Source organism: Notolepis coatsorum, assembly GCF_963971535.1.
Source record: "Notolepis coatsorum genome assembly, chromosome: 4".
Taxonomy (NCBI): Eukaryota; Metazoa; Chordata; class Actinopteri; order Aulopiformes; family Paralepididae; genus Notolepis; species Notolepis coatsorum.
In genome coordinates this window covers 18,175,960-18,200,965 of record NC_140168.1, presented here as the reverse complement: position 1 = coordinate 18,200,965, position 25,006 = coordinate 18,175,960, and the positions used below count along the sequence as shown (strand labels likewise).

Sequence of the window (25,006 nt, the reverse complement as noted above, 5' to 3'; positions counted from 1 at the left end):
CCCTCTGTGTTCTAGACCCTCTGTGTTCTGTATACCCTCTGTGTTCTGTAGACCCTCTGTGTTCTGTAGACCATCTGTGTTCTAGACCCTCTGTTCTAGACCCTCTGTGTTCTGTAGACCCTCTGTGTTCTAGACCCTCTGTGTTCTAGACCCTCTGTGTTCGGTAGACCCTCTGTGTTCTAGACCCTCTGTGTTCGGTAGACCCTCTGTGTTCTGTAGACCCTCTGTGTTCTAGACCCTCTGTGTTCTACAGGCTAAAGCTTTGATTGATTGATTGAAAACTTTATTAACAGATTTCAGAAAACCGCTCTCAAAGAGCACCTACGGGAGGCTGCAATTCAAAACTGGCCCGGGCCGGTAAATGTCCAGAGCTGCACGGCCAGCAAGCTATTGTTATTAATATTATTATACATCTATGATCCTAACGGTCCTTCTTGGTGTTTATTACGTTGCAGTGTGTAATGTCTGCAGATGGCCACTTGTCGGCGCTAGAAGATCAGTGGCTTCAGTCCATTATAGCCTACTACAAGGGAGGGAGGTATGTGTTTTTAAGGGAGCACTGTGTCTGTGGGATACACTGTTTTATAACAGGCTACCAGGCAGTGACTACTACTACTACTCTCTGGATGATTATCAGACCTCGTCTCCAACAGAATCCAACACGCACACACTCCTACGCAAACCGCTTCTTTGCGCGTCACACAAAGCAGTTGAAATGTTTTGACAGTGGAAACACGTCCACCAGCCTTCTGCGTAGGAGTGTTGCATCCGAGGAGGGGGAAGCCTGTCTGTCTGTGGACGCCGCGCCTGCGCGTTTGCGCCCCGCTTGTGAGGAGGTATGTGTTGGTCGTCTCTGCTGCTGCACGGTCAGCAGGTCTGAGGTCAGCAGGTCAGCAGCAGGAGGTGGAGGACCGAAGAAGAGCGCTGTCAGAGAGCAGGAGAACGAAACGATCGACCGGTTGACACTCGGACGCTCATGCGCTTGGATCTATTTACGCTTCGATCGTCACTATTCTCTGTAGTGTTTGATATGTCGCGTCCGCCGCGCCAGCAGCGCTGCGTTCAGGCCGCCAGCAGGAGCCGCAGTCTGAGCCCTCAGCCTCGGCGTGTTTATTATGGATGATCTATCGCGGCGTGTTTGTGGGTGATCTAACTCAGCCTCTCTGTTTCTGGATGATCTCTCTCAGCCTCGGCGTGTTTTATTATGGATGAGCTGCTCTCTCTCAGCCTCGGCGTGTTTCTGTCTGGATGACCTCTCCGGTCCACGTAGTGATGAGAGATGATCTATTTCTGTGATGGCGAGAGGTCTGTTTCCACGGGCCTGGGTGAAGAACTCGTTCTATTTCCAGGTAAATGATATCGCTGTCTATCTTTCTGTTTGATCCCACCCACCACCCACCCCCTCCTAATGTACAGTCTCCTCCTCCCCCCACCGTATGTATATTTCTCTCCCACCCACCCACCTCCTCCTAATGTACAGTCTCCTCCCCACCGTATGTATATACTCTGTCAGGATCTATGGGTAACAGTAGCCTACTGTATATTTGAATATCGTATATGTCACAAATGTATCAGTACTAAATACCTGTATGTCCCTATGCCATAAATGTCATGTATGTTGTGTATGCCATACATGTCACTATGAATTGAAAATGGGGGACCCTGATGTAAACAAGACGAACGTCTTTCTCTGGTCTGCATGCCCTTCTGTATTGTACCCATTCTGCAATCTGTTAAATGAAGTTTTCATTCATTCATTCATTCATTCATTCATTCAATTCATTCATTCATTCATTGATTGAACATGTTACAGATTGCAGAATGCGGGTACCGTACAATACAGTACAGCTCAATACACACAATTGTTAAGGGGATGCAGACCAGAGAAAAACTTTCATCTTGTTTACATCAGGGTCCCCATTTTCAATTCATACACTGTCTTTCTTTCTTTCTTTCTTTCTTTCTTTCTTTCTTTCTTTCTTTCTTCGCGTGACGTGTATAATGACAGAGCCCCCCCCCCCACTGCATATTGAATGTTGTCATAACACCATGTTGTTACCAGGAGAATTGACAGCTGCTGGCGTTGCATCGTGACTTGAGCGGGTCAACAGACTGTATAGGCTACTTGTTTAGCCACTGGGTAGACCAGCAGCGACCCTGGTCCAGCTAGACCAGGCCTGGACTAGACCCTGGTCCAGCTAGACAAGGCCTGGACTAGACCCTGGTCCAGCTAGACAAGGCCTGGATTAGACCCTGGTCCAGCTAGACAAGGCCTGGACTAGACCCTGGTCCAGCTAAACAAGGCCTGGACTAGACCCTGGTCCAGCTAAACAAGGCCTGGACTAGACCCTGGTCCAGCTAGACAAGGCCTGGACTAGACCCTGGTCCAGCTAGACAAGGCCTGGACTAGACCCTGGTCCAGCTAGACAAGGCCTGGACTAGACCCTGGTCCAGCTAAACAAGGCCTGGACTAGACCCTGGTCCAGCTAAACAAGGCCTGGACTAGACCCTGGTCCAGCTAAACAAGGCCTGGACTAGACCCTGGTCCAGCTAAACAAGGCCTGGACTAGACCCTGGTCCAGCTAGACCAGGCCTGGACTAGACCCTGGTCCAGCTAGACAAGGCCTGGACTAGACCCTGGTCCAGCTAAACAAGGCCTGGACTAGACCCTGGTCCAGCTAAACAAGGCCTGGACTAGACCCTGGTCCAGCTAAACAAGGCCTGGACTAGACCCTGGTCCAGCTAGACAAGGCCTGGACTAGACCCTGGTCCAGCTAGACAAGGCCTGGACTAGACCCTGGTCCAGCTAGACAAGGCCTGGACTAGACCCTGGTCCAGCTAGACCAGGCCTGGACTAGACCCTGGTCCAGCTAAACAAGGCCTGGACTAGACCCTGGTCCAGCTAAACAAGGCCTGGACTAGACCCTGGTCCAGCTAAACAAGGCCTGGACTAGACCCTGGTCCAGCTAGACAAGGCCTGGACTAGACCCTGGTCCAGCTAGACAAGGCCTGGACTAGACCCTGGTCCAGCTAGACAAGGCCTGGACTAGACCCTGGTCCAGCTAAACAAGGCCTGGACTAGACCCTGGTCCAGCTAGACAAGGCCTGGACTAGACCCTGGTCCAGCTAGACAAGGCCTGGACTAGACCCTGGTCCAGCTAAACAAGGCCTGGATGAAGGAATGAATGAATGAAAACTTTATTTAACAGATTGCAGAATGGGTACAATACAGTACGGCTCACACAATTGTTAAGGGGATGCAGACCAGAGAAAGACGTTTGTCTTGTTTACATCAGGGTCCCCCATTTTCAATTCATAGTGACATTTATGACATACACAACATACATGACATCATGACATTTATGGCATAGGGACATACATGACATACAGGTACTGTTACATTTGTGACATATATGATATGCAAATATACAGTACTGTTACCCATAGATCCTAACAGAGAATATATGATGGGGAGGAGACTGTCTATTAGGAGGGGGTGGGGGGTTTGGACATTTACGGGGGCCAGTTTTGAATTGCAGCCTCCCGTAGGTGCTCTTTGAGAGCGGTTTTGAAGGTGGGTATGGATTCACATCTTTTTACGGCTGTGGGTAGGGCATTCCACATTGATGTGGCATAATTGCGAAATGTGTTTAGTCCCTTGTTTGTGCCGAATCAGGGTTGAACATGATTTTTGGAACTCTGGTGTTGTGGTTGTGGTATTCACTGACCTTTGGGAAGTATTTCGACATGTACGTGGGTACCTGAGTCATAGTGTATCTTGTAGACCAGGCCCATTGCAAGTTGCTGTACTCTGTCATCTACTCTAAGCCATCCTAGGTTGTCAAAGTGGGCAGGGGTGAGGTGGGTTTTAGGAGTAAGGTCAAATAGTAGTCTGACCAGTTTGTTTTGTGATGTTTGTTAGGAACATGATGAAATTAGGAACAGTAACGGTCCTAGTATGCTTCCTTGTGGAACACCACAGCTCACTGGGAGGGGGGTAGAGTACCGTTTACCTCTACAATCTGTTCTCTCCCCTCCAGGTAGGATTGCATCCAGCTCACTGATAAACTATCAAAACCAATTGCTTTTAGCTTGTCAATCAGAATGGAGTGATTGACAGTGTCGAAGGCCTTTTTTAGGTTGCAGTATTTGCCCGCGTCCACCTCTTGTTTGATGTTGATGTGGTCGTTCAAATAGAGAAGGCATGTGTCAGTGGAGTGGGATGTTCTGAAGCCAGATTGGAATTCGTAGGTTTGCTTTTTTCCCCGCGAGGTACTTTTCGACCTGTTTGTAGAAAATTCTTTCCATGACAAGTATGGATGTCCAGCCTCGGATATATAAAATAAAAGAGAATAAAAACATAAAAAGGGAATAAAAACATAGAGAAATTGTGCAATATAAAATTGTGCAATGTCAATCACAGAGAAATAGTGCAGTAGAATAGTGTAAATTCAATCAAATGCTTTGGTAAAGAGATTTTTAAGAGTTTTTAAGCTGCCTTTTAAAAATGTCTGATGTATTGGCGGCTTTCCTAATATTGTTTGGTAACGTGTTCCATAGTTTTGGGGCGTAGTTTACAAAGGCTGCATCACCGATCTTCTTATGAATGAAATAATGATTTTATTTCGGTCTTCTTTTACAAAGCAATGTACAGTAGTTGTAGGACTCTTTCTGGTGACCTCTAATAGACTTGCATCTGATGATCACAGTGTTCTGGCAGGTGTGTAGTTTTAGAGAGTCAGCAATGTAGCTGGGTCCTTGAGACAGGACTAATGTGTTCCCTCCTTTTGGTTTTGGTTAGTCGTCTAGCTGCAGAGTTTTGAATGAGCTGGAGTCTTTCATTAGTTTTCCTGACTGAAAGACTTCTAAGATGTTGTTTTCTTTAAGATCTTATTTGGACTGAGACTATCTTTTCCAGTATTTTACTGATAAATGGTAGATTTGATATTGATCTGTGGTTTGCTACTGTGTTGTTAATTATCCAATTTAGGTTTCTTTAATAGAGGCGTTACAATAGCTGCTTTAAAGGCATCTGGGAAGACTCCAGTTTTAAGGGATGTGTTTATAATGTCCAGGACCGGACTGGAGACGCTATCAAACACTCGCTTAAATAATTGTGTGGGTATAGGATCAATATCTGAGGCTGTGGAGTTTGCTTCTGAGACAGTTTTACACAGTTCACTTAGTGTGATGCATGTAAAGTTACTCATGGTTACATTACATACTCTACTGAGATCGGTTTCATCTCCACCTCCACTAGTAATATGATACTAGCTCTGATTGAAGTTATTTTTTTCTAAAAAAAAGAAAAATTAGCAATTTCCTCACATTTAGCTGTTGAGGAGGGTGGGGGGGGGGCAGAGACAGTGTTTAGCAGCTGATCAATAGTGGAGAAAAGAACTCTGGAATTTCCGGCATTTTTTATTTTTTTTTATCTACTTTTTCTCCTTTTAAAATGTTTCTCCCATCCCAATTCCAGTGTGCCAATTCTCCCCTCCCCTATCTTGAACGTTGCTTGCATATGCCCCCCACTGGCCGGTTGTAGGGAGGATAGAAGCCTTGCATCACATGTCCCCTCCGATACACAAGGAGGCAGCCTGTCACATCTTTTCACCTGCCAGCGCGGACTCTCATTGGCGAGGTGTAACGTGTGGGAGGCTCACACTACCCCCCCCCCCCCCCACATTTCCTGTCTCTGCTGTGCAGGCGTCCCCAACCGACCTGTAGGGGTCGCTGTCCACAACGTCCAGATTACCACCCATCGACTTCCACCCGCTAACTCTGCCAATTGAGTTAGTATGACGGCTGGCCCAAGCCGGAGGCAACGCCGACAGCCGGAGTCGAACCCGGTGTCTCTTGCGTTGGTGACGAGCGCAATGTCCACTGCGCCACCCAGCCGCTCCTAATTTCCGGCATTTTCTATGATAATATTGGAAAAATTATCTTTCCTTGCTAAACTGTTATAGGCAGTTAAAGCATCTTTGTAGATATCACAGCAGATAGTGTTTTTTTTTCCAAAAAAAAATCTCTGCTGCACAACATTTCCTTTTTTCTTCTTTGACACCATTATAGTTCAACCAGGGGGAGGCTCTGGTTGTCGACTTATTTTTAGTTTTTAGTGGGGTGACAGAATTTAATACAGATGATAGTGCAATGCATCATTGAGATTTTCTACCATTTCATTTAGAGAGCTGTGTCATGACTGTGTGTTTCATATAGTCTGATAAGATCGGTGAACTTTGATTCAGCTTTGTCATTAAGGAGCCTCTTTTGAACTATGACTTATTTTTTAGTTTTAGTAAGGGTTATTTGATCATCAAAGAATATACAGTGATGGTCAGAGAGAGGTAGCTCAGTTATTGAGATATTATTGATGTTTTTAGGAGAAAATGGCTGCAACCCCTCCTCCTCTTCGGTTCTTTCTGGGCAGTTGATGAAAGCTATAGTCTGGACAGGTCTCTATCATTATTGATGTAGCTGTGTCATTATTAAAGGAACACGACAACCTTTTGGGAAATTAAATTAGCTTATTTGCCATCTACCATGGAGTTAGACAAGCAGATACATACTGTTGTGGAATATTTTAAATGAGCCATGACAGTGAACTGTAGAAATTAGATAGAGTCAGTTCAAGGGGCGGCTAGGTGGTGTACTCGCCACCAATGCAGGAGACGCTGGGTTAGAGCCCAGCTCTCCACATTGCTATCAGCTTGGCTGGTCGTTCATACTAACACAATTGGCAGTGTTAGGGGTGGGAAAGCTGATGGGTGGGTCCTGGTCGTTGTAAACAGCGACTCCTACAGTTCAGTCGGGGCGCCTGCTCAGCGAGGATAGGATCTAAGGGGGGTAGTGTGATCCTTCCACACGTTACACCCTCTCAGTGAGAGTCCGCGCTGCCAGGTGAAAAGAAGCGGTTGATTGGCTACATGTGTGTCGGAGGAAGCACGTGATAGCCTCCACTCTCCCAGACCGACTGTGGGGGGTAAGTGCGCAGCGACCAGGAAGGGGATTGGGAATTGGCATAACGACTAACATTGGGATGGGAGAAAAACGGAGGAAAAAGGAGGGGGGAAAAGATAAAAAAAAAAAAAAAAAAAAAAAAAAATCAGTTCAGTTGTATATAAAAACATAGTTTAATATCTGTGCTTCCAGGGGCGGCTACGTGGCGTAGTGGGCAAGGCGCTCGCCACGAAATGCTGGAGACGCTGGGCTCGTCAGTTCGAGCCCAGCGCTCCACATTTGCTTTCAGTTTAGCTGGTCGTCCGTACTAATACACATTGGCCGTATTAGGGGGTGGGAAACTGATGGGTGGGGATCGGGCGTTGTGGACAGCGACTCCTACAGGTCGGTTGGTGCGCCTGCGCAGTAGAATCAGGAAGTGTCGGGGGCAGCGTGAGCCTCCCACGCGTTACTCCTCGCCACTGAGAGATCGAGCTGCGCAGGTGAAAAGATGCGACTGCTGTTACCTCAAGTACCGGAGGGGACTTGTGCTATGTATGACTTAGTCCACATTGCAGCCGGCTTGTGGGAGGCAAGAAACAGCGTCCGTGACAGGGGAGGGTTGAATTGGATGATATGAAATTGGGATGGGAGAAAAATATAGAAAAATGGGAGAAAAAGTGGACCAAAAAAAAATATCTGTGCTTCCACAGAGATCAGTTTATAGAGAGACACATAAGCGTCTGTACAGAAAGTGACCAAGAGGTCTGGTCAGACACAGATTAAATACATAATTGAAATGACGTACATTAGACATCCAGATATGACCGGAAGGGTAAACAAAATATGCCCTAGTTAGGGAGTCATAACAAGATTGGCTCAATAGCCTTTGTTATGTCTCAACTGGAGAGGTAAATAGCCTTGGAGCTCTCCTATCTCCTCAAACCTTGGTTCGTTGTTAAAGAGACAGTCAGACTGTAGAAATTGTCTGCTGTAGTCAGACTAGTTTACTAGTTGGTCATATTAAACTAGTCAAGGCTATCAGAGATAGAATATGTATTTCAACACGGATCTATAATGACATGATAATATTTCCCTCACAATACCATTTTCTTCTCTGTGCATGCATTAGGCTTAGGGAACAGCCGCACTGTTAGCCTAGCTTAGCGTCATTCACTGGAAGTAGGTGTGCCAGTGTAGCCTAGTTCCCAACAGTCACCCCCAATACACTCCAAATACAACTCCAAAACGTTCCTGTAAACATGTTGTGACCTGTGTATTTACCACGTGGAGAAATAAAAAAAAAAAATTTTTAGTTTTCTAAGCAGATATATACTCTGAACTATATTTTGCAGAACCACTGCTGCCTGGGCGCAGTGCTTTTATCACCTCAAAAACCCTCTCTGTCTTCTACCATCATGATGAGAAGAGAGAGGGTTAGTTACCTGCTTACTGTCTTCTACCAATCTACCATCATGCACTCTTCCACTAATTAATCTTCCTTTTCTATATTTACTACCTACTATACTAATATGTCTCTACTATCATGCACTCTTCCACTAATTCATCTTCCTTGTCTATATTACTACAGTACCTACTATACCAATATGTCTCTACTACTAAGCACTCATCACTGCAGCACCCAAGTTTCAACACTGTTTGATGAACATTGTTACTGAGTTGTAAGAGTCGTACAGAACTTGTAAGTCGCTGCGTCAACGTGGTACAGAGTTCAGAGAGATGACAGCTGATTGGACGGGAACTCACAGACCTTTAACCTTCCTGTGAGAGAAGCCTGTTTACTACATAACCTCACAGATTAGGCATCTGCAAAATCATAAATGCATGAGAAAAGGCATGAAACACAATGGATTATGGATATAATATAAAATATGAGGAACCATGTCACTCTGGAACAGAAACAATGCAAAGAACTTGCTGCAAAGAAACATATTCAGAGAAAAAGAGTCTGATGTCATGATTTAACCCTTTCACTACCACACTACAGAAGGTTAACCCTTTACTATCACACTACAGACGGTTCCGAGATGGCGACAGTGAAGCCACTTCTCTTTTGACAGTAGCAGCTAGAACCATGAAGGATGACCACTCGCCAAGTAGCAGCTCTCATCCTGCTCCCCTCTCCTCCTCCCTGCTCCTCCTCTCCTCCTCCCTGCTCCTCCTCTCCTCCTCCCTGCTCCTCCTCTCCTCCTCCTATCCTCCTCCCTGCTCCTCCTCTCCTCCTGCTCCTCCTCTCCTCCTCCTCTCCTCCTCTCCTCCTGCTCTCCTCCCTGCTCCTCCTCTCCTCCTGCTCCCCTCTCCTCCTCCCTGCTCCTCCTCTCCTCCTCCTCTCCTCCTCCTCTCCTCCTGCTCCCCTCTCCTCTCTCCTCCTGCTCTCCTCCTCTCCTCCTGCTCTCCTCCCTGCTCCTCCTCTCCTCCTGCTCCCCTCTCCTCCCTGCTCCTCCTCTCCTCCTGCTCCCCTCTCCTCCCTGCTCCTCCTCTCCTGCTCTCCTCTCCTCCTCCTCCTCCTCTCCTGCTCTCCTCTCCTCCTCCTCTCCTCCTGCTCCTCCTCTCCTCTCCTCCTCCTCTCCTCCTCTTCTCCTCCTCTCCTCCTGCTCCCCTCTCCTGCTCCTCCTCTCCTGCTCCCCTCTCCTGCTCTCCTCCTCTCCTCCTGCTCTCCTCCTCTCCTCCCTGCTCCTCCTCTCCTCCTCCTGCTCCCCTCTCCTGCTCCTCCTCTCCTCCTCCTCTCCTCCTCCTCTCCTCCTCTCCTCCTGCTCCCCTCTCCTCCCTGCTCCTCCTCTCCTGCTCTCCTCTCCTCCTCCTCCTCTCCTGCTCTCCTCTCCTCCTCCTCCTCTCCTGCTCCTCCTCTCCTGCTCTCCTCTCCTCCTCCTCCTCCTCCTGCTCTCCTCTCCTCCTCCTCCTCCTCTCCTCCTGCTCCCCTCTCCTACTATCCTCCCTTCTCCTCCTCCTCTCCTCCTGCTCCCCCTCTTCTCCTCTCCTCCCTGCTCTCCTCTCCGCTCCTCCTCTCCTCCCTGCTCTCCTCTCCTCCCTGCTCTCCTCTCCTCCCTGCTCCTCCTCTCCGCTCCTCCTCTCCTCCCTGCTCTCCTCTCCTCCCTGCTCCTCCTCTCCTCCCTGCTCTCCTCTCCTCCCTGCTCCTCCTCTCCGCTCCTCCTCTCCTCCCTGCTCTCCTCTCCTCCCTGCTCTCCTCTCCTCCCTGCTCCTCCTCTCCTCCCTGCTCTCCTCTCCTCCCTGCTCCCCCTCTCATGTTCTCCTCCCTGCTCTCCTCTCCTCCCTGCTCTCTTCTCCTCCCTGCTCTCCTGCTCTCCTCCCCTCCCTGCTCCCCCTCTCCTCCTCTCCTCCCTGCTCTCCTCTCCTCCCTGCTCCCCCTCTCATGTTCTCCTCCCTGCTCTCCTCTCCTCCCTGCTCTCTTCTCCTCCCTGCTCTCCTGCTCTCCTCCCCTCCCTGCTCCCCCTCTCCTGCTCTCCTCCCTGCTCCTCCTCTCCTCCTGCTCTCCTCTCCTCCTGCTCTCCTCTCCTCCTCTCCTCCTGCTCTCCTCTCCTGCTCTCCTCTCCTCCTCCTCTCCCCCTGCTCTCCTCTCCTCCCTGCTCCTCCTCTCCTCCCTGCTCTCCTCTCCTCCCTGCTTCTCCTCTCCTCCTGCTCTCCTCCTGCTCTCCTCTCCTCCTGCTCTCCTCTCCTCCTCTCCTCCTGCTCTCCTCTCCTCCTCTCCTCTCCTCCCTGCTCCTCCTCTCCTCCTGCTCTCCTCTCCTCCCTGCTTCTCCTCTCCTCCTGCTCTCCTCCTGCTCTCCTCTCCTCCCTGCTCTCCTCTCCTCCCTGCACCTCCTCTCCTCCTCCTCTCCTCTCCTCCCTGCTCCTCCTCTCCTCCTGCTCTCCTCTCCTCCTGCTCTCCTCTCCTCCTCTCCTCTCCTCCTGCTCTCCTCTCCTCCCTGCTCCTCCTCTCCTCCTGCTCTCCTCTCCTCCCTGCTCCTCCTCTCCTCCCTGCTCTCCTCTCCTCCTGCTCTCCTCTCCTCCCTGCTCCTCCTCTCCTCCCTGCTCCTCCTCTCCTCCTGCTCTCCTCTCCTCCCTGCTCTCCTCTCCTCCCTGCTCTCCTCTTCTCCCTGCTCCTCCTCTCCTCCTGCTCTCCTCTCCTCCCTGATCTCCTCTCCTCCTGCTCTCCTCTCCTCCCTGCTCTCCTCTCCTCCCTGCTCTCCTCTCCTCCCTGCTCCTCCTCTCCTCCCTGCTCTCCTCTCCTCCCTGCTCTTCTCTCCTCCCTGCTCCTCCTCTCCTCCTGCTCTCCTCTCCTCCCTGCTCTCCTCTCCTCCCTGCTCCTCCTCTCCTCCTGCTCTCCTCTCCTCCCTGCTCTCCTCTCCTCCCTGCTCCTCCTCTCCTCCTGCTCTCCTCTCCTCCTGCTCTCCTCTCCTCCCTGATCTCCTCCTCCTGTTCTCCGTGTTTAGTCTGTTTTTCCACTCCGCCCTGTGGACCACATGCATTATGATATCATGTGAAAAACCACATGACTGGTGTTTTAGTTCAGGAGTTTATGTTGTCATGGTTTCCTACTGGAAGGTTCACACTGTCCTTCTCTCCTTCTCTTCTCTCCTTCTCTCCCTCTCTTCTCTCATTCTCTCCTCCCTGCTCTCCTTCTCTCCTCTCCTTCTCTCCTCCCCTTCTCCCATTCTCTCCTCCCTGCTCTCTGGAATGTTCACACTGTCTTTCTCTCCTCTGAGTCTCCTTCTCTCCTCCCTGCTCTCTGGAATGTTCACACTGTCTTTCTCTCCTCTCCTTCTATCCTTCTCTCCTCTCCTTCTCTCCTCTCCTTCTCTCATTCTCTCCTCCCTGCTCTCTGGAATGTTCACACTGTCTTTCTCTCCTCTCCTTCTCTCCTCTCCTTCTATCCTTCTCTACTCACTGCTCTCTGGAATGTTCACAGTCTTTCTCTCCTCTCCTTCTCTCCTTCCTTCTCTCCTTCTCTCCTCACTGCTCTCTGAAATGTTCACACTGTCTTTCTCTCCTCTCCTTCTCTCCTTCCTTCTCTCCTTCTCTCCTCCCTGCTCTCTGGAATGTTCACACACTGTCCTTCAAGGCTGATTGTGGTCACAGGGGCCAATGAAACCCATTCAAAAGCTGTTGATGATTTCAGTAAATCCATTAGATTATAATATATTAGAGTCACATCACATGTATTGTACAGTAACTTACAACAATAAGAGGTTTGGTGTCCAACCAGAGTGCAAACGTAACAGTAAAGTGCAACAGTAATATACAATGTGATTAAACTGGGTATAAAATATATAAATTAGTACTACTGAGTAATAGTGCTGCTAATCAGATGTATGTACAGAGTTGTAGTATTAATATGTGCAGTGATACAGGTATAAAGACACTACTGGCCAGCAGCATAACTAGTAAGTAGGTAAGGGATATGTACAGATATAGATATAGTATCAACACATATGTACAGATATAGTATCAACAGATATGTACATATATAGTATCAACAGATATGTACAGATATAGATATAGTATCAACAGATATGTACATATATAGTATCAACAGATATGTACAGATATAGATATAGTATCAACACATAATGTAACAAGGATATAAACACCTAGTAGTTTTACAGCCTCAGCAGGATGTCACCTGGGAGTTTCAGGGGGGTCACCTAGGGGGTCACTAGGGGGTCACTAGGGGGTCGCCTGGGAGAAGAGGAGCCTCTGGAGGTGTTCATGACAAAGTGCTTACTGGGGGGGAACTAAAGACCCACCACACTGGTTCCTCCTCTCTGTCTCTCAGCCAGCCATGTTTGCTGCCTGTTCACACAAAGACCTGTCGACAGACGCCTCGCCCGACATGCAGGCTGCTCCTCCGGGCAAATACCCCACAAGTCACCAGTCTTATCGTTCCTTTGGTCTGTGTGGACTAGCTGTCGAACACACACACACACACACACACACGCACACACACACGCACACACACACACGCGCACGCACACACACACACACACACACACACACACACACACACACACACACACACACACACACACACACACACACACACACACACACACACACACACACACACACACACACACACACACACACACACACACACTCGGGTGACTTATATCTGGCCATGTCATCTGGGTCTATTTAAAGTTCAACCGACATGCATGTCAAGGCCAGGTCCGTAATCCCACAGTAAACAGCAGCCATAACATGTCTTTCTGTAACGTGGACTTATTTTTCATAATCTGCTTGACTGACCCCTTCATAGAAGGACTCTTCTATCAAACACTCCACAACTGTTACGTTTCTATTTAGATTTTAGAGTTGTGGGAAGCGCTTGGTTGGAGGTGCAAATACACATTTACTGTAGAGGTAAATACAGGTTTACTGTACATTTACATTTTACATTTAGTCATTTAGCTGACGCTTTTATCCAAAACAACTTACAGGTTCTGTACGACAAGTCAGCAGGAAGGGTACGACTCTTTATAGGGCTGACCTTCGAAGCTTTTTTTGGCAATCGGAGCTTCGATTTTAATTCGAAGCTTTGGAAAAAAATTTAATTAAAAAAAAAATTAAAACAAATATTTTTTTTATTTATTATTATTATTATTATTATTATTATTATTATTATTATTATTTTTTTTTTTTTTTTTATCTTATGTTGTGGGACTTGTACAGCACTTTCATAAACTTTGTTGTTTTTAAATGTGCTATATAAATAAAGTGGGTTGGATTAATTAATTAAGTAGCCCCTTTCGTGACTGAGCCAACAAGGTTTCACTCGGCTGTGTGATTTAATTCAAGGTGGATCGCTGTTGTCGTTTGAACAACTTCAGATTTCATGGGAACTACCAATCCCCCAAATCAAGAATGTTTAAGATGAATGAAGTAAGATTTTGATTATTTGAAATATGGCCTGTGTAGACTAAACTATGCACAGAATTATGTCAGTCTACAAGGTCCGGATTCTACATGGTCCGGCAATGTAGACCTTGTAGACTCCACTACAGACCAATTATCAGTGAATGTTCATGCATTTTTAAGAAGGGCAACTTCCACAAAAAAACAAAGAACTCACCAAAACATCTCAGTAGCACCTTATCTAAATTTTATTTCCTATTTTGTTTATTCATCCCAGTATCTTTCTTTCTTATGTGTGGAATTCTACAAGGCATGTAGGTGTATATGTATTTGAGGATGATATCCTTCAAACAGGCAATAGTGATGATATAATTTGGGCAGTGCTGAGCTGGGTTACTTTCCTCCAGTGTATTTGTCCCCCGGCTCCACCCAATGGACACACACACACACACACACACACACACACACACACACACACACACACACACACACACACACACACACACACACACACACACACACACACATATTTACATTTACATTTAGCTGACGCTTTTATCCAAAGCGACTTACAAGTTCTGTACGACAAGACAGCAAGAAGGGTACAACTCTATCAGCTGAGTAACAATGTTTATCAAAGTGTTGCGTGTTACAGTGTAGGTTAGTTTATTAGGAAAAGTGCATGACAGTAAGGTTAGTCACGGTTAGATTTTTTTTTTAATCATTTCAGATAATGGTTGAAGAAGTGAGTCTTTAGTCGACGGCGAAAGATTGGACGGGATTCGGCTGTCCTAACTGGGATGGGTAGTTCTCACACACACACACACACGCACACGCACACGCACACACACACACAAATCGAAGTTAAAAAAAAAAAAAATAATAATTTAAAACTTCGATTTTTTTTTTAATGTTCGAAGCTTGTGCCATCGAACGAAGCTTCGAAGCTTCGAAGTATTTAAGACAGCCCTAGACTCTTACAACTGAGTAACAATGTTCATGAAACAGTGCTGAAACTTGGGTGCTGCAGTGATGAGTGCATAGTAGTAAAGACATATTAGTATTTAGTAGGAAGAGTGCATGATGGTATAAGACAAGATTTTTTTTCATTTCAGATATTGATTGAAGAAGTGTGCTTTTAGTCGACGGCGAAAGATTGATCGGGTTTCGGCCGTCCTAACTGTGGTCCACCATTGTGGAGCAAGGACCGAGAATAGGCGACTTGATGACCCTCCCGCAGCTCGGATAGGAGTGGGTCTGACTGGCATCCAGAGGATGTAGAGCGGAGGGGTCTTGAGGGTGTGTAGTTAGAGACCATTGACCGGAGGTAGGCGGGAGCCGTTCCCTTCGCCACGCGATACGCCAGGTCTAAGTGCCTAAGAGCCTCTGTGACCGCTATGAGGCCCGTCTCTCAGGAGTGACCAGTCCTGAAGCCTGACTGACTGGGTGTAGGAGGTCATTCTGTAAGACATATTCAGTAAGTTGGGGTACAGCACGTTCAAGTGATTTAGAGAGGAAGGAGAGAAGAGAGACAGGAGTGGACGATAGTTGTCTATGACGGTGGGGGTTCATGGTAGTTTTTCTTATGAGGGGTGTGACTCTGGCTTGTTTTTAGGGAGGTGGGAACCACCCCCGAGTTGAGGAAGGAGTTGATGGTTGCTGTTCGGAATAGGAGGATGTCTGGTGCTATGGTCTGGAGGAGTGGGGAGGGCAGCGGGTCCAGCTGGCATGTAGTGTAGTCTCTATCACTACTAACTGATGTCAAACACCTGCCTCTGGGCCTTGATGGCTCAATTACCTAAAGAAAATGGCAGTTTTAAACACACACCCTATCAAGTCACCTGATACCTGAACAGAGTTCAGCTTTAAGATTTAACTAACTAAGAAAAGCTTACCCTAAGTTTCAGTTTAAAGCAATGTTTCTCAGTAGTAGCTAGTAGTAACTTTTACTGTAGAGGTAAATACAGGTTTACTGTAGAGGTAAATATTTTAGTATTTATTTATGCAGGTACTGTTTGTTATATTGGAGTGAAGCAGAGTCATATTCTGACGTACAATGGGTTAAGAAGAAAGATCCAAACATCTTTATTTTCCAGCTATGACTTCAAGAATGTATATCAACATACCCTGTGTTAATATGTTCCAAAGCTTGCAGACGGTGGCTTTAAAGGTCAGATCTGATAACTATGTGTAGTAGCTTTGTTCTCCACTGGTACCAGTTTAGTGAGACCTCAGCGAGACCTGATGCTATCTGGTGACAATCTAACATCATCAAAGAGAAGTCGCCTATTCTCAGTCCTTGCCCCACAATGGTGGAATGAACTACCCACCCCAGTTAGGACAGCCGAAACACGTCCAATCTTTCGCCGTCGACTAAAGACGCACTTCTTCAACCATTATCTGAATAAAAAAAAAAAAAAAAAAAAATCTAACCCTAACTAACCATACTGTCATGCACTTGTCCTAATAAACTAACCTACACTGTACATTTACATTTACATTTAGTCATTTAGCTGACGCTTTTATCCAAAGCGACTTACAAGTTCTGTGCGACAAGACAGCAAGAAGGGTATAACTCTATCAGCTGAGTAACTGTAGCACTCAACACTTTGATGAACATTGTTACTCAGCTGATAGAGTTGTGCCCTTCCTGATGGCTTGTCGTACAGAACTTGTAAGTCGCTTTGGATAAAAGCGTCAGCTAAATGACTAAATGTAAATGTAACATCAACAGCACCTAGCTATACTACTCTCAGATATTCATGCAGGTCAGTAGCTACACTACTCTCAGATATTCATGCAGGTCAGTAGCTACACTACTCTCAGATATTCATGCAGGTCAGTAGCTACACAACCCTCAGATATTCATCTAGGTCAGTAGTAGGGCTGTCTTAAATACTTCGAAGCTTCGTTCGATGGGCATGGGATTCGAATATGAAAATAAAATTTGAATATATTAAAAAAAAAAAAAAAAAAAAAATTCGTTCTTTTTTTTGTGTGTGTGCAAAATCAACTCTGTGTCTCTCTGTTAACTACAACAAGAAATGCTGTTTGTTATTTAAGATTAGGTCGGACTCGGCACTGACAGATTTGTGTTCATTGCTTTTATAAAGCCTCAAATGACGGCTTACAATATTTCATGAAAGCAAAGTGTTTCGTTTGTCTAAGATTTAAAAAGGTTTAAACTTTACAGCACTGACAAAGTTGAACAAAGTGCTGTACAAGTCCCACAACATAAAAAAAAAAAAAAAATTATTTATACTTTTTTTAATTTTTTTAATTTTTTATCTCGAAGCTTCGAATCAAAATCGAATCTCGGCCCGAAGCTTCGATTTCCAAAAAAAGAATTCGAAGGTCAGCCTACCCTCAGATATTCATGTAGGTCAGTAGCTACACTACCCTCAGATATTCATGTAGGTCAGTAGCTACACTACTCTCAGATATTCATGTAGGTCAGTAGCTACACTACTCTCAGATATTCATGCAGGTCAGTAGCTACACTACTCTCAGATATTCATGCAGGTCAGTAGCTACACTACTCTCAGATATTCATGTAGGTCAGTAGCTACACTACTCTCAGATATTCATGCAGGTCAGTAGCTCTACTACACACAGATATTCAGGTCTTGGTGAGGTTCCATGATATCCCGGGAAAATGTTAGGTAATAGTTTCATTTCAATATTCTATTGAGTGCTTCTACTGCAGATTATTTATTAAAGGTGCTCTAGGTAAGTTCAAGTTCACTTCAAGGTTTTCTCTCCCGTCCCCTCCGGCTGTCAGGCCTGAAATGCAGCTCTCTGACATCGATTAGTGAACTGGCCTCCAGGTGTGGCGACGCCCACATGCTGATTGGCTGCAGAGAGTGAACAGGGACGGAGCAGTGGTTACATTTTTATCTATTGCACCTTTAACCCTTTCACTACCACACAACAGCCGGTTAATCCTTTCAGTACGACACTACAGACAGTTAACCCTTTCACTACCACACTACAGACAGTTAACCCTTTCACTACCACACTACAGCCGGTTAACCCTTTCACTACCACACAACAGACGGTTAATCCTTTCAGTACCACACTACAGACAGTTAACCCTTTCACTAACACACTACAGAAGGTTTACCCTTTCACTACCACACAACAGACAGTTAACCCTTTCACTACCACACTACAGACAGTTAATCCTTTCAGTACCACACTACAGACAGTTAACCCTTTTCACTACCACACTACAGACAGTTAACCCTTTCACTACCACACAACAGACAGTTAACCCTTTCACTACCACACTACAGACAGTTAATCCTTTCAGTACCACACTACAGACAGTTAACCCTTTTCACTACCACACTACAGACAGTTAACCCTTTCACTACCACACAACAGACAGTTAACCCTTTCACTACCACACTACAGCCGGTTAACCCTTTCACTACCACACAACAGACAGTGAATCCTTTCAGTACCACACTACAGACAGTTAACCCTTTCACTACCACACTACAGACAGTTAACCCTTTCACTAACACACTACAGGCAGTTAACCCTTTCACTACCACACTATAGACGGTTACCCCTTTCACTACCACACTACAGACAGTTAACCATTTCACTACCACACTAGACGATTAACCCTTTCACTACCACACTACAGACGGTTAACCCTTTCACTACCACACTACAGACAGTTAACCATTTCACTACCACACTAGACGATTAACCCTTTCACTACCACACTACAGACGGTTAACCCTTTCACTACCACACTACAGACGGTTAACCCTTTCACTATCACGCTATAGACGGTTACCCCTTTCACTACCACACTAGACGATTAACCCTTTCACTACCACACTACAGAAGGATAACCCTTTCCCTACCACATTACAGACCATTAACCCTTTCACTACCACACTCCCTTTCAGACCTGTCAGATATTTAAAGGGATAGTTGTGATGTTTGGAACCCTGGCCCTATTTCCTACTTACCAGTGATGTTGTTCCTCATAGCAGAGAAGTATCACTTTAACATGTGACTGCATCATGTGACACGCTTTAATGTGCCGTCTGCGACATGTGACACGCTGTGATGTGCCGTCTGCATCATGTGACTCGCTGTGATGTTCCGTCTATTTAGGGGTTCTTGACACAATAACATTTGAGAACCACTGAAGTACACAACATACAAGTACAATGTTGGGCGACAGTGGATCGGGAGGTAGAGCAGTCGTCTGGCAATCCGGAGGTTCCTGGTTCGATTCCCGCTCCTCCCGAGCAGCGTGTCGAAGTGTCCTTGAGCAAGATACTTAACCCCTAATTGCTCCCGATGAGCAGGTTGGCACCTTGCATGGTTGCCTCTGCCGTCGGTGTGTGAGTGGGTAAAATGTGAGTAACAAATTGTAAAGCACTTTGGATAAAAGCGCTATATAACAAATCAGCCATTTACCATTCACAATGTGACTTGTGGTAATGTAGAACTCACACTGTTCCTCACTTGTGTGTGTGTGTGTGTGTGTGTGTGTGTGTGTGTGTGTGTGTGTGTGTGTGTGTGTGTGTGTGTGTGTGTGTGTGTGTGTGTGTGTGTGTGTGTGTGTGTGTGTGTGTGTGTGTGTGTGCGTGTGCGTGCGCGAGCGAGCGCATGGGGCCATTGGGTGGGGCCGGGGGACAAATACACTGGAGGAAAGTAACCCAGCTCAGCACTGCCCAAATTATATCATCACTATTGCCTGTGTGTGTGTGTGTGTGTGTGTGTGTGTGTGTGTGTGTGTGTGTGTGTGTGTGTGTGTGCGTGTGTCCCACTGTAGGCTCGTATCTCCTTCGTCAGGGTGAAGTACCTGTTCCTCACCTGGCTGACGGTGCTGTTGGGAAGCTGGGTCATCTACGTCCAGTACTCCACCTACACAGAGCTATGCAGGGGGCGCCAGTGCAAGAACGCCATTGTAAGTCATCTATCTATCTCTATCTCTTTCTCTCTGTCATTCTATCCCCTCTCTCTCTCTCATTCTGTCCCCTCTCTCTCTCTCTCATTCTGCCCCCCCCCCTCTCTCTCATTCTGCCCCTCTCTTTCTCTCTTCTCTCTTCTCTCCTCTCTCTCTCATTCTGCCCCTCTCTTTCTCTTTCTCTCTTCTCTCCTCTCTCTCTCATTCTGCCCCCCCCCCCCTCTCAATTCAATTTCAATTCAATTCAAATGGGCTTCATTGACATGGGAAACATACGTTTACATTGCCAAAACAAAACAATCAAACAGAGAAACCAGAAGAAACCAGTACAGTACAGAAGGAATTTTGTTTGTGTGATTGACAGTCTTTATGGTGGTTGTATTCCGTTGGATGTCCTTTTCTTGTCACAGCAGCTCACAAATCTTGCTGCTGTGTTTGCACATTGTTGTATTTCTCCCAGTAGGTAGGGGAGTTTTGAGTTATTTTCCATGTTTTCAAAGTCTCTTTGGGTGTTTGCAATTTGTGGGACGTATATGTCTCTGATGTCTTGGTATAGTGGGCAGGTTGTTAAGAAGTGTAGCTCGGTTTCCACCTCTTCTTGTGTGCAGTGGGTGCACAAACTGTCTTATCTTGGGAGCCAGGTCTGCCTATGGCGGCCTTTCTCGATGGCTAGGCTGCGCTCGCTGAGTCTGTACCTAGTCAAGGATCTTCTTCGTTTTGGGTCAGTCACAGTGCTCAGGTATTCTGCCACGGTGTACTCTCTGTTTAGGGCCAAATAGCATTCCAATTTGCTCTGGTTTTGGGTTGATTCTTTGATTCAATGTGTGAGATGTCTGACTAAAATGTCAGTATTGTTCAGTTTTTGGTTTATGAGGTAGGCCTCTCTCAGTCCAGTGGTACTTAGTACTCTATTTACTCCAACAAAGCACTAGTGGTTGTAGGTCCTTTCAGGTAATTTTGTTCAAAAATAAGTCTTAATTCCAGATTCCTGGATGTGTTTGTGAAAATTATAAAATTGGTTTAATCCTCTTTAGATCCTTGTAGAAATATCCAGGTGTATTCCACTTTGAGGCAATTTCTTCCGCCTAAAATCTTTTCAGGAGCTCTTCAGGCACATCCTCTCACCTTGACACCTCTCTCTCATTCTGCCTCTCTATCTCTCTCTCTCATTCTGTCTCTCTCTCTGTCTCTCTCGCTCTCTCTTTCTCTTTCCGTCTCTCTCTCTCTGTCTCTCTCTCTCTCTCATGCCTCCTCTCTGTCTCTCTCTCTCTTTCTATCTGCCTCTCTCTCTCTCTCTCATGCCTCCTCTCTGTCTCTCTCTCTCTCTCTCTCTCTCTCTCAGTGTGAGAAGTACAGGAGTGGCATCATCGATGGCTCAGCGTGCAGTAGTCTCTGTGAGAAGGACACTTTCTACATGTCCCGGTGTCTGTCCTCCTCTCCTAACAACCAGGTAGGACACAGTGTCCAGAACCTTTCACACAATCAGAGGGTTGTCAGAGAATGTTTACAATGCCCATCTGTCCTCCGTGTTGGAAGAGACAACAGTTGCTAGTTCAAGTTTGTTTATTAGTTACATGTTACATAACATGCATGTACTTTACGGTGAAATGCTTGGTTCTGTATGAGCGCCTGAGAGTGTGCTTCATACAGTAAAAAAAGTTAAAAAGTAAGTAAAAGAGGAATATACAATATACAATACAATCGAAAGTACAGCCTAAGTACAGTGAGTAAAACTGAGTAAACATTGAGGTACAAAAAACAGCTATGTGCTGATATGAGAAATGTACACGTTCATAATATATGAGAAATATATCAACAAAAATGTAATACATTGGTGTCTTATTACTGGATCAGTGGACAGTGATACTGTGATTTTCACCTGCTCTCTAAACAGTTAAGGCATTTTCTTTTAAAAGTGGTTACCATTGGTTACAGGCAGCCATGTTGGAAGAAGGAGAACATGAAGCCTCTTATCTTCCACAAGAGTCCGCAGTGTTTCTCAGATGACCAACTAACATGTCAAAATGTCCCCCGGCCACTCCCAGGTGTACACGGGAAGCTGGGGGGATCTGGACGGTCTGATTCGCTGCCAGCTGGGGGAGGCGCCCCACTACGAGCTGGGGGAGGAGCTAGAGCCACGGAGGGAGGCGCCCGTCTTTGACAAGCCCACGAGAGGGACGTCTGTGGAGAAGTTCAGGGAGATGGTCCTCAACCACCTCAAGGTACGGACGTGTAGATGGCTTTCTTGTTTCTCTACAACTGTGTTGTACTGTATTGTACTGCGTTGTACTGTGCTGTACTGTGTTATACTGTGTGTGTGTGTTGTACTGTGTTCAACCTCCAATCATATTTCTCTCTTCTCTACCTTCTCTCCTTCCATCTATCCCTCCCTCCCCCCTCTGTCTCTAGTCTAAACTGGGAGAGCAGGCTAACCTTGCCAGCCTGGTGGGTCAGATTCTGCTCATTGCTGACGGCAACAAGGACGGCCGTGTGTCTCTGCCAGAAGCCCGTTCCACGTGGGCCCTGCTCCAGATGGAGGAGGTAACCACAACACCTCTACCCAGACTCCTCTCTGTTTACTAGGAACATGTGACTCACTACTACTTTCAAAGCAAACCTAAAAGCACTCACTGTCTAGATGACCTCATCTGTCTATATGACATAACCTCTATGGTCATTGGTCAGTAGTAATGTTTATACTGTCTATACTGTAGGTGAAGATCACCTATGATCAGCATAGGGTAGTAATGTTTATACTGTAGGTGAAGATAACCTATGATCAGCATAGGGTAGTAATGTTTATACTGTAGGTGAAGATAACCTATGATCAGCATAGGGTAGTAATGTTTATACTGTAGGTGAAGATAACCTATGATCAGCATAGGGTAGTAATGTTTATACATTCTCTCACTGGGCTAACTAACTAACTAACTACTAGTCAATGGAATAATAGTGAAATTAAAAAATACCCCATTTTTCTGTGGACCCTGGAACCCCAACCTCAAACCAACCGGCTATGTCTATATTGTTTAGTAACGGTCGCCTACTGAATGGTCGGCTGAACTGAGATCAGTGACTCGGGGCTAATCACACTGTGTGGTTTTAACACAGAGCACACAGATCACATCATAATAATAATAATATTAAATTGAATTTGTATTGCACTTTTTGTTCGCTGGGATCCCAAAGTGCTACAGGGTTAAAACATAGTTAAAAAATGTAATAATTATATATATAAAAAAAAAAAATACAGAATAAAAATAGAACATAGTTAAAAACATAGTATAAACAGAAAATGTAAGACAACAGCACAAGAAAAAAAAATTATATCAAAAGAAAAAAACAGTCCAAGGCCTTTTTTAAACGGATACCTGTGTTTCCCTGCAGGTGCTGCTGGGACTCCTCCTCCAGGACCGCGGCCACGCCCCTCGGCTGCTGGGCTACTGCGGGGACCTGTACATGATGGAGCGGGTGCCCTACGGGCCCCTGTATGGCCTGGCCCTGCCCTGGCCCCTGGCGTCCTGGGTGCCCGGCGGCCTGCAGCGCAGCGTGGACCAGTGGTTCACCCCCTCCTGGCCGCGCAAGGCCAAGATCTCCATGGGCCTCCTGGAGCTGGTGGAGGACATCTTCCACGGGCCCTACGGCAGCTTCCTGATCTGCGACCTGGCCGCCGCCCACTTCGGCTACACCGACCGCCACGAGCTGCGGCTCACCCGCCCCGGCGCGCTGGTGCCCGAGGAGGCGTTCCGGCGCTCCATGCGGGCGCTGAGGTGCGAGACGGACGCGGACTGCGTGTACGGGGTGGACTGCCGGGCGTCGTGCGACGCGGCGGAGAGGCGGTGCCGGGAGGAGCCTCTGCGGCCCAACCTGGCCAAGGCCTGCAGCGCGCTGGGGGACTACCTGCTGCGGGGCGCCCCGGCGGACCTGAGGGACGAGCTGGAGAGGCAGCTGGACACCTGCATGGCTCTCCGGGGCAACGCCGGACAGATGGACATGGAGCATTCGCTCATCTTAAACAACCTGAAGGCTCTGCTGTGGAGACAGATCTCACACACCAAGGACTCCTGATGAGGGGCCTCACACACCAAGGACCCCTGATGAGGGGCCTCGCACACCAAGGACCCCTGATGAGGGGCCTCACACACCAAGGACTCCTGATGAGGGGCCTCACACACCAAGGACTCCTGATGAGGGGCCTCACACACCAAGGACTCCTGATGAGGGGCCTCACACACCAAGGACTCCTGATGAGGGGCCTCACACACCAAGGACTCCTGATGAGGGGCCTCACACACCAAGGACCCCTGATGAGGGGCCTCACACACCAAGGACCCCTGATGAGGGGCCTCACACACCAAGGACTCCTGATGAGGGGCCTCACACACCAAGGACCCCTGATGAGGGGCCTCACACACCAAGGACCCCTGATGAGGGGAACATCACAAACATATCTCAATATCGTGTGAAATGAAATGTTAGGTGTTGTTTGTTTTTAAGTGTACATTTAAGTGATGTAGGTACATAACTAAGGTAGCCTACTTCCAAGAGGATGATGATATTTAAACTAATTTAAAGGGATACGTTAACATTTTGAATTGTGGTTTAATTTTTCACCCGGCTTCTCACATCCTCACGTCAAACAAACAAGGGGCCCAACTGAAGCCTAGTGAGCTAGCTTGCAAGCTAGGGGCGGTATCAAGCTAGTAGCACTAATGGTTCCAGTGAGGGGCGGTATCAAGCTAGTAGCACTAATGGTTCCAGTGAGGGGCGGTATCAAGCTAGTAGCACTAATGGTTCCAGTGAGGGGAAGTATCAAGCTAGTAGCACGAATGGTTCCAGTGAGGGGCGGTATCAAGCCAGTAGCACTAATGGTTCCAGTGAGGGGCGGTATCAAGCTAGTAGCACGAATGGTTCCAGTGAGGGGCGGTATCAAGCTAGTAGCACTAATGGTTCCAGTATCAAGCTAGTAGCACTAATGGTTCCAGTGAGGGGTGGTATCAAGCTAGTAGCACTAATGGTTCCAGTGAGGGGAAGTATCATGCTAGTAGCACTAATGGTTCCAGTATCAAGCTAGTAGCACGAATGGTTCCAGTGAGGGGCGGTATCAAGCTAGTAGCACGAATGGTTCCAGTATCAAGCTAGTAGCACGAATGGTTCCAGTATCAAGCTAGTGGCACGAATGGTTCCAGTGAGGGGCGGTATCAAGCTAGTAGCACTAATGGTTCCAGTGAGGGGCGGTATCAAGCTAGTAGCACG

At 47.0% G+C, this 25,006-nt stretch overlaps 1 protein-coding gene across 1 annotated transcript; it reads left to right on the top strand.

The window, feature by feature from the left end:
- Positions 1-645: 645 nt before the first annotated feature.
- dipk1aa (divergent protein kinase domain 1Aa) lies at positions 646-25,006 on the top strand. The gene is made up of 6 exons (XM_084313651.1): positions 646-1,349; positions 19,616-19,750; positions 21,093-21,200; positions 21,796-21,972; positions 22,160-22,291; positions 23,138-25,006. The coding sequence occupies exons 1-6, from the start codon at positions 1,296-1,298 to the stop codon at positions 23,816-23,818; spliced, it is 1,287 nt and encodes a 428-aa protein (XP_084169777.1). The 5' UTR covers positions 646-1,295; the 3' UTR covers positions 23,819-25,006.

Bases quoted from the DNA above. Each gene is read 5' to 3' on its own strand.
- dipk1aa (XM_084313651.1), top strand. From the start codon at position 1,296: ATGGCGAGAGGTCTGTTTCCACGGGCCTGGGTGAAGAACTCGTTCTAT. The intron at 21,201-21,795 runs GTAGGACACAGT...GGCCACTCCCAG, and splicing joins CCTCCTCTCCTAACAACCAG to GTGTACACGGGAAGCTGGGG. The intron at 21,973-22,159 runs GTACGGACGTGT...CTCTGTCTCTAG, and splicing joins TGGTCCTCAACCACCTCAAG to TCTAAACTGGGAGAGCAGGC.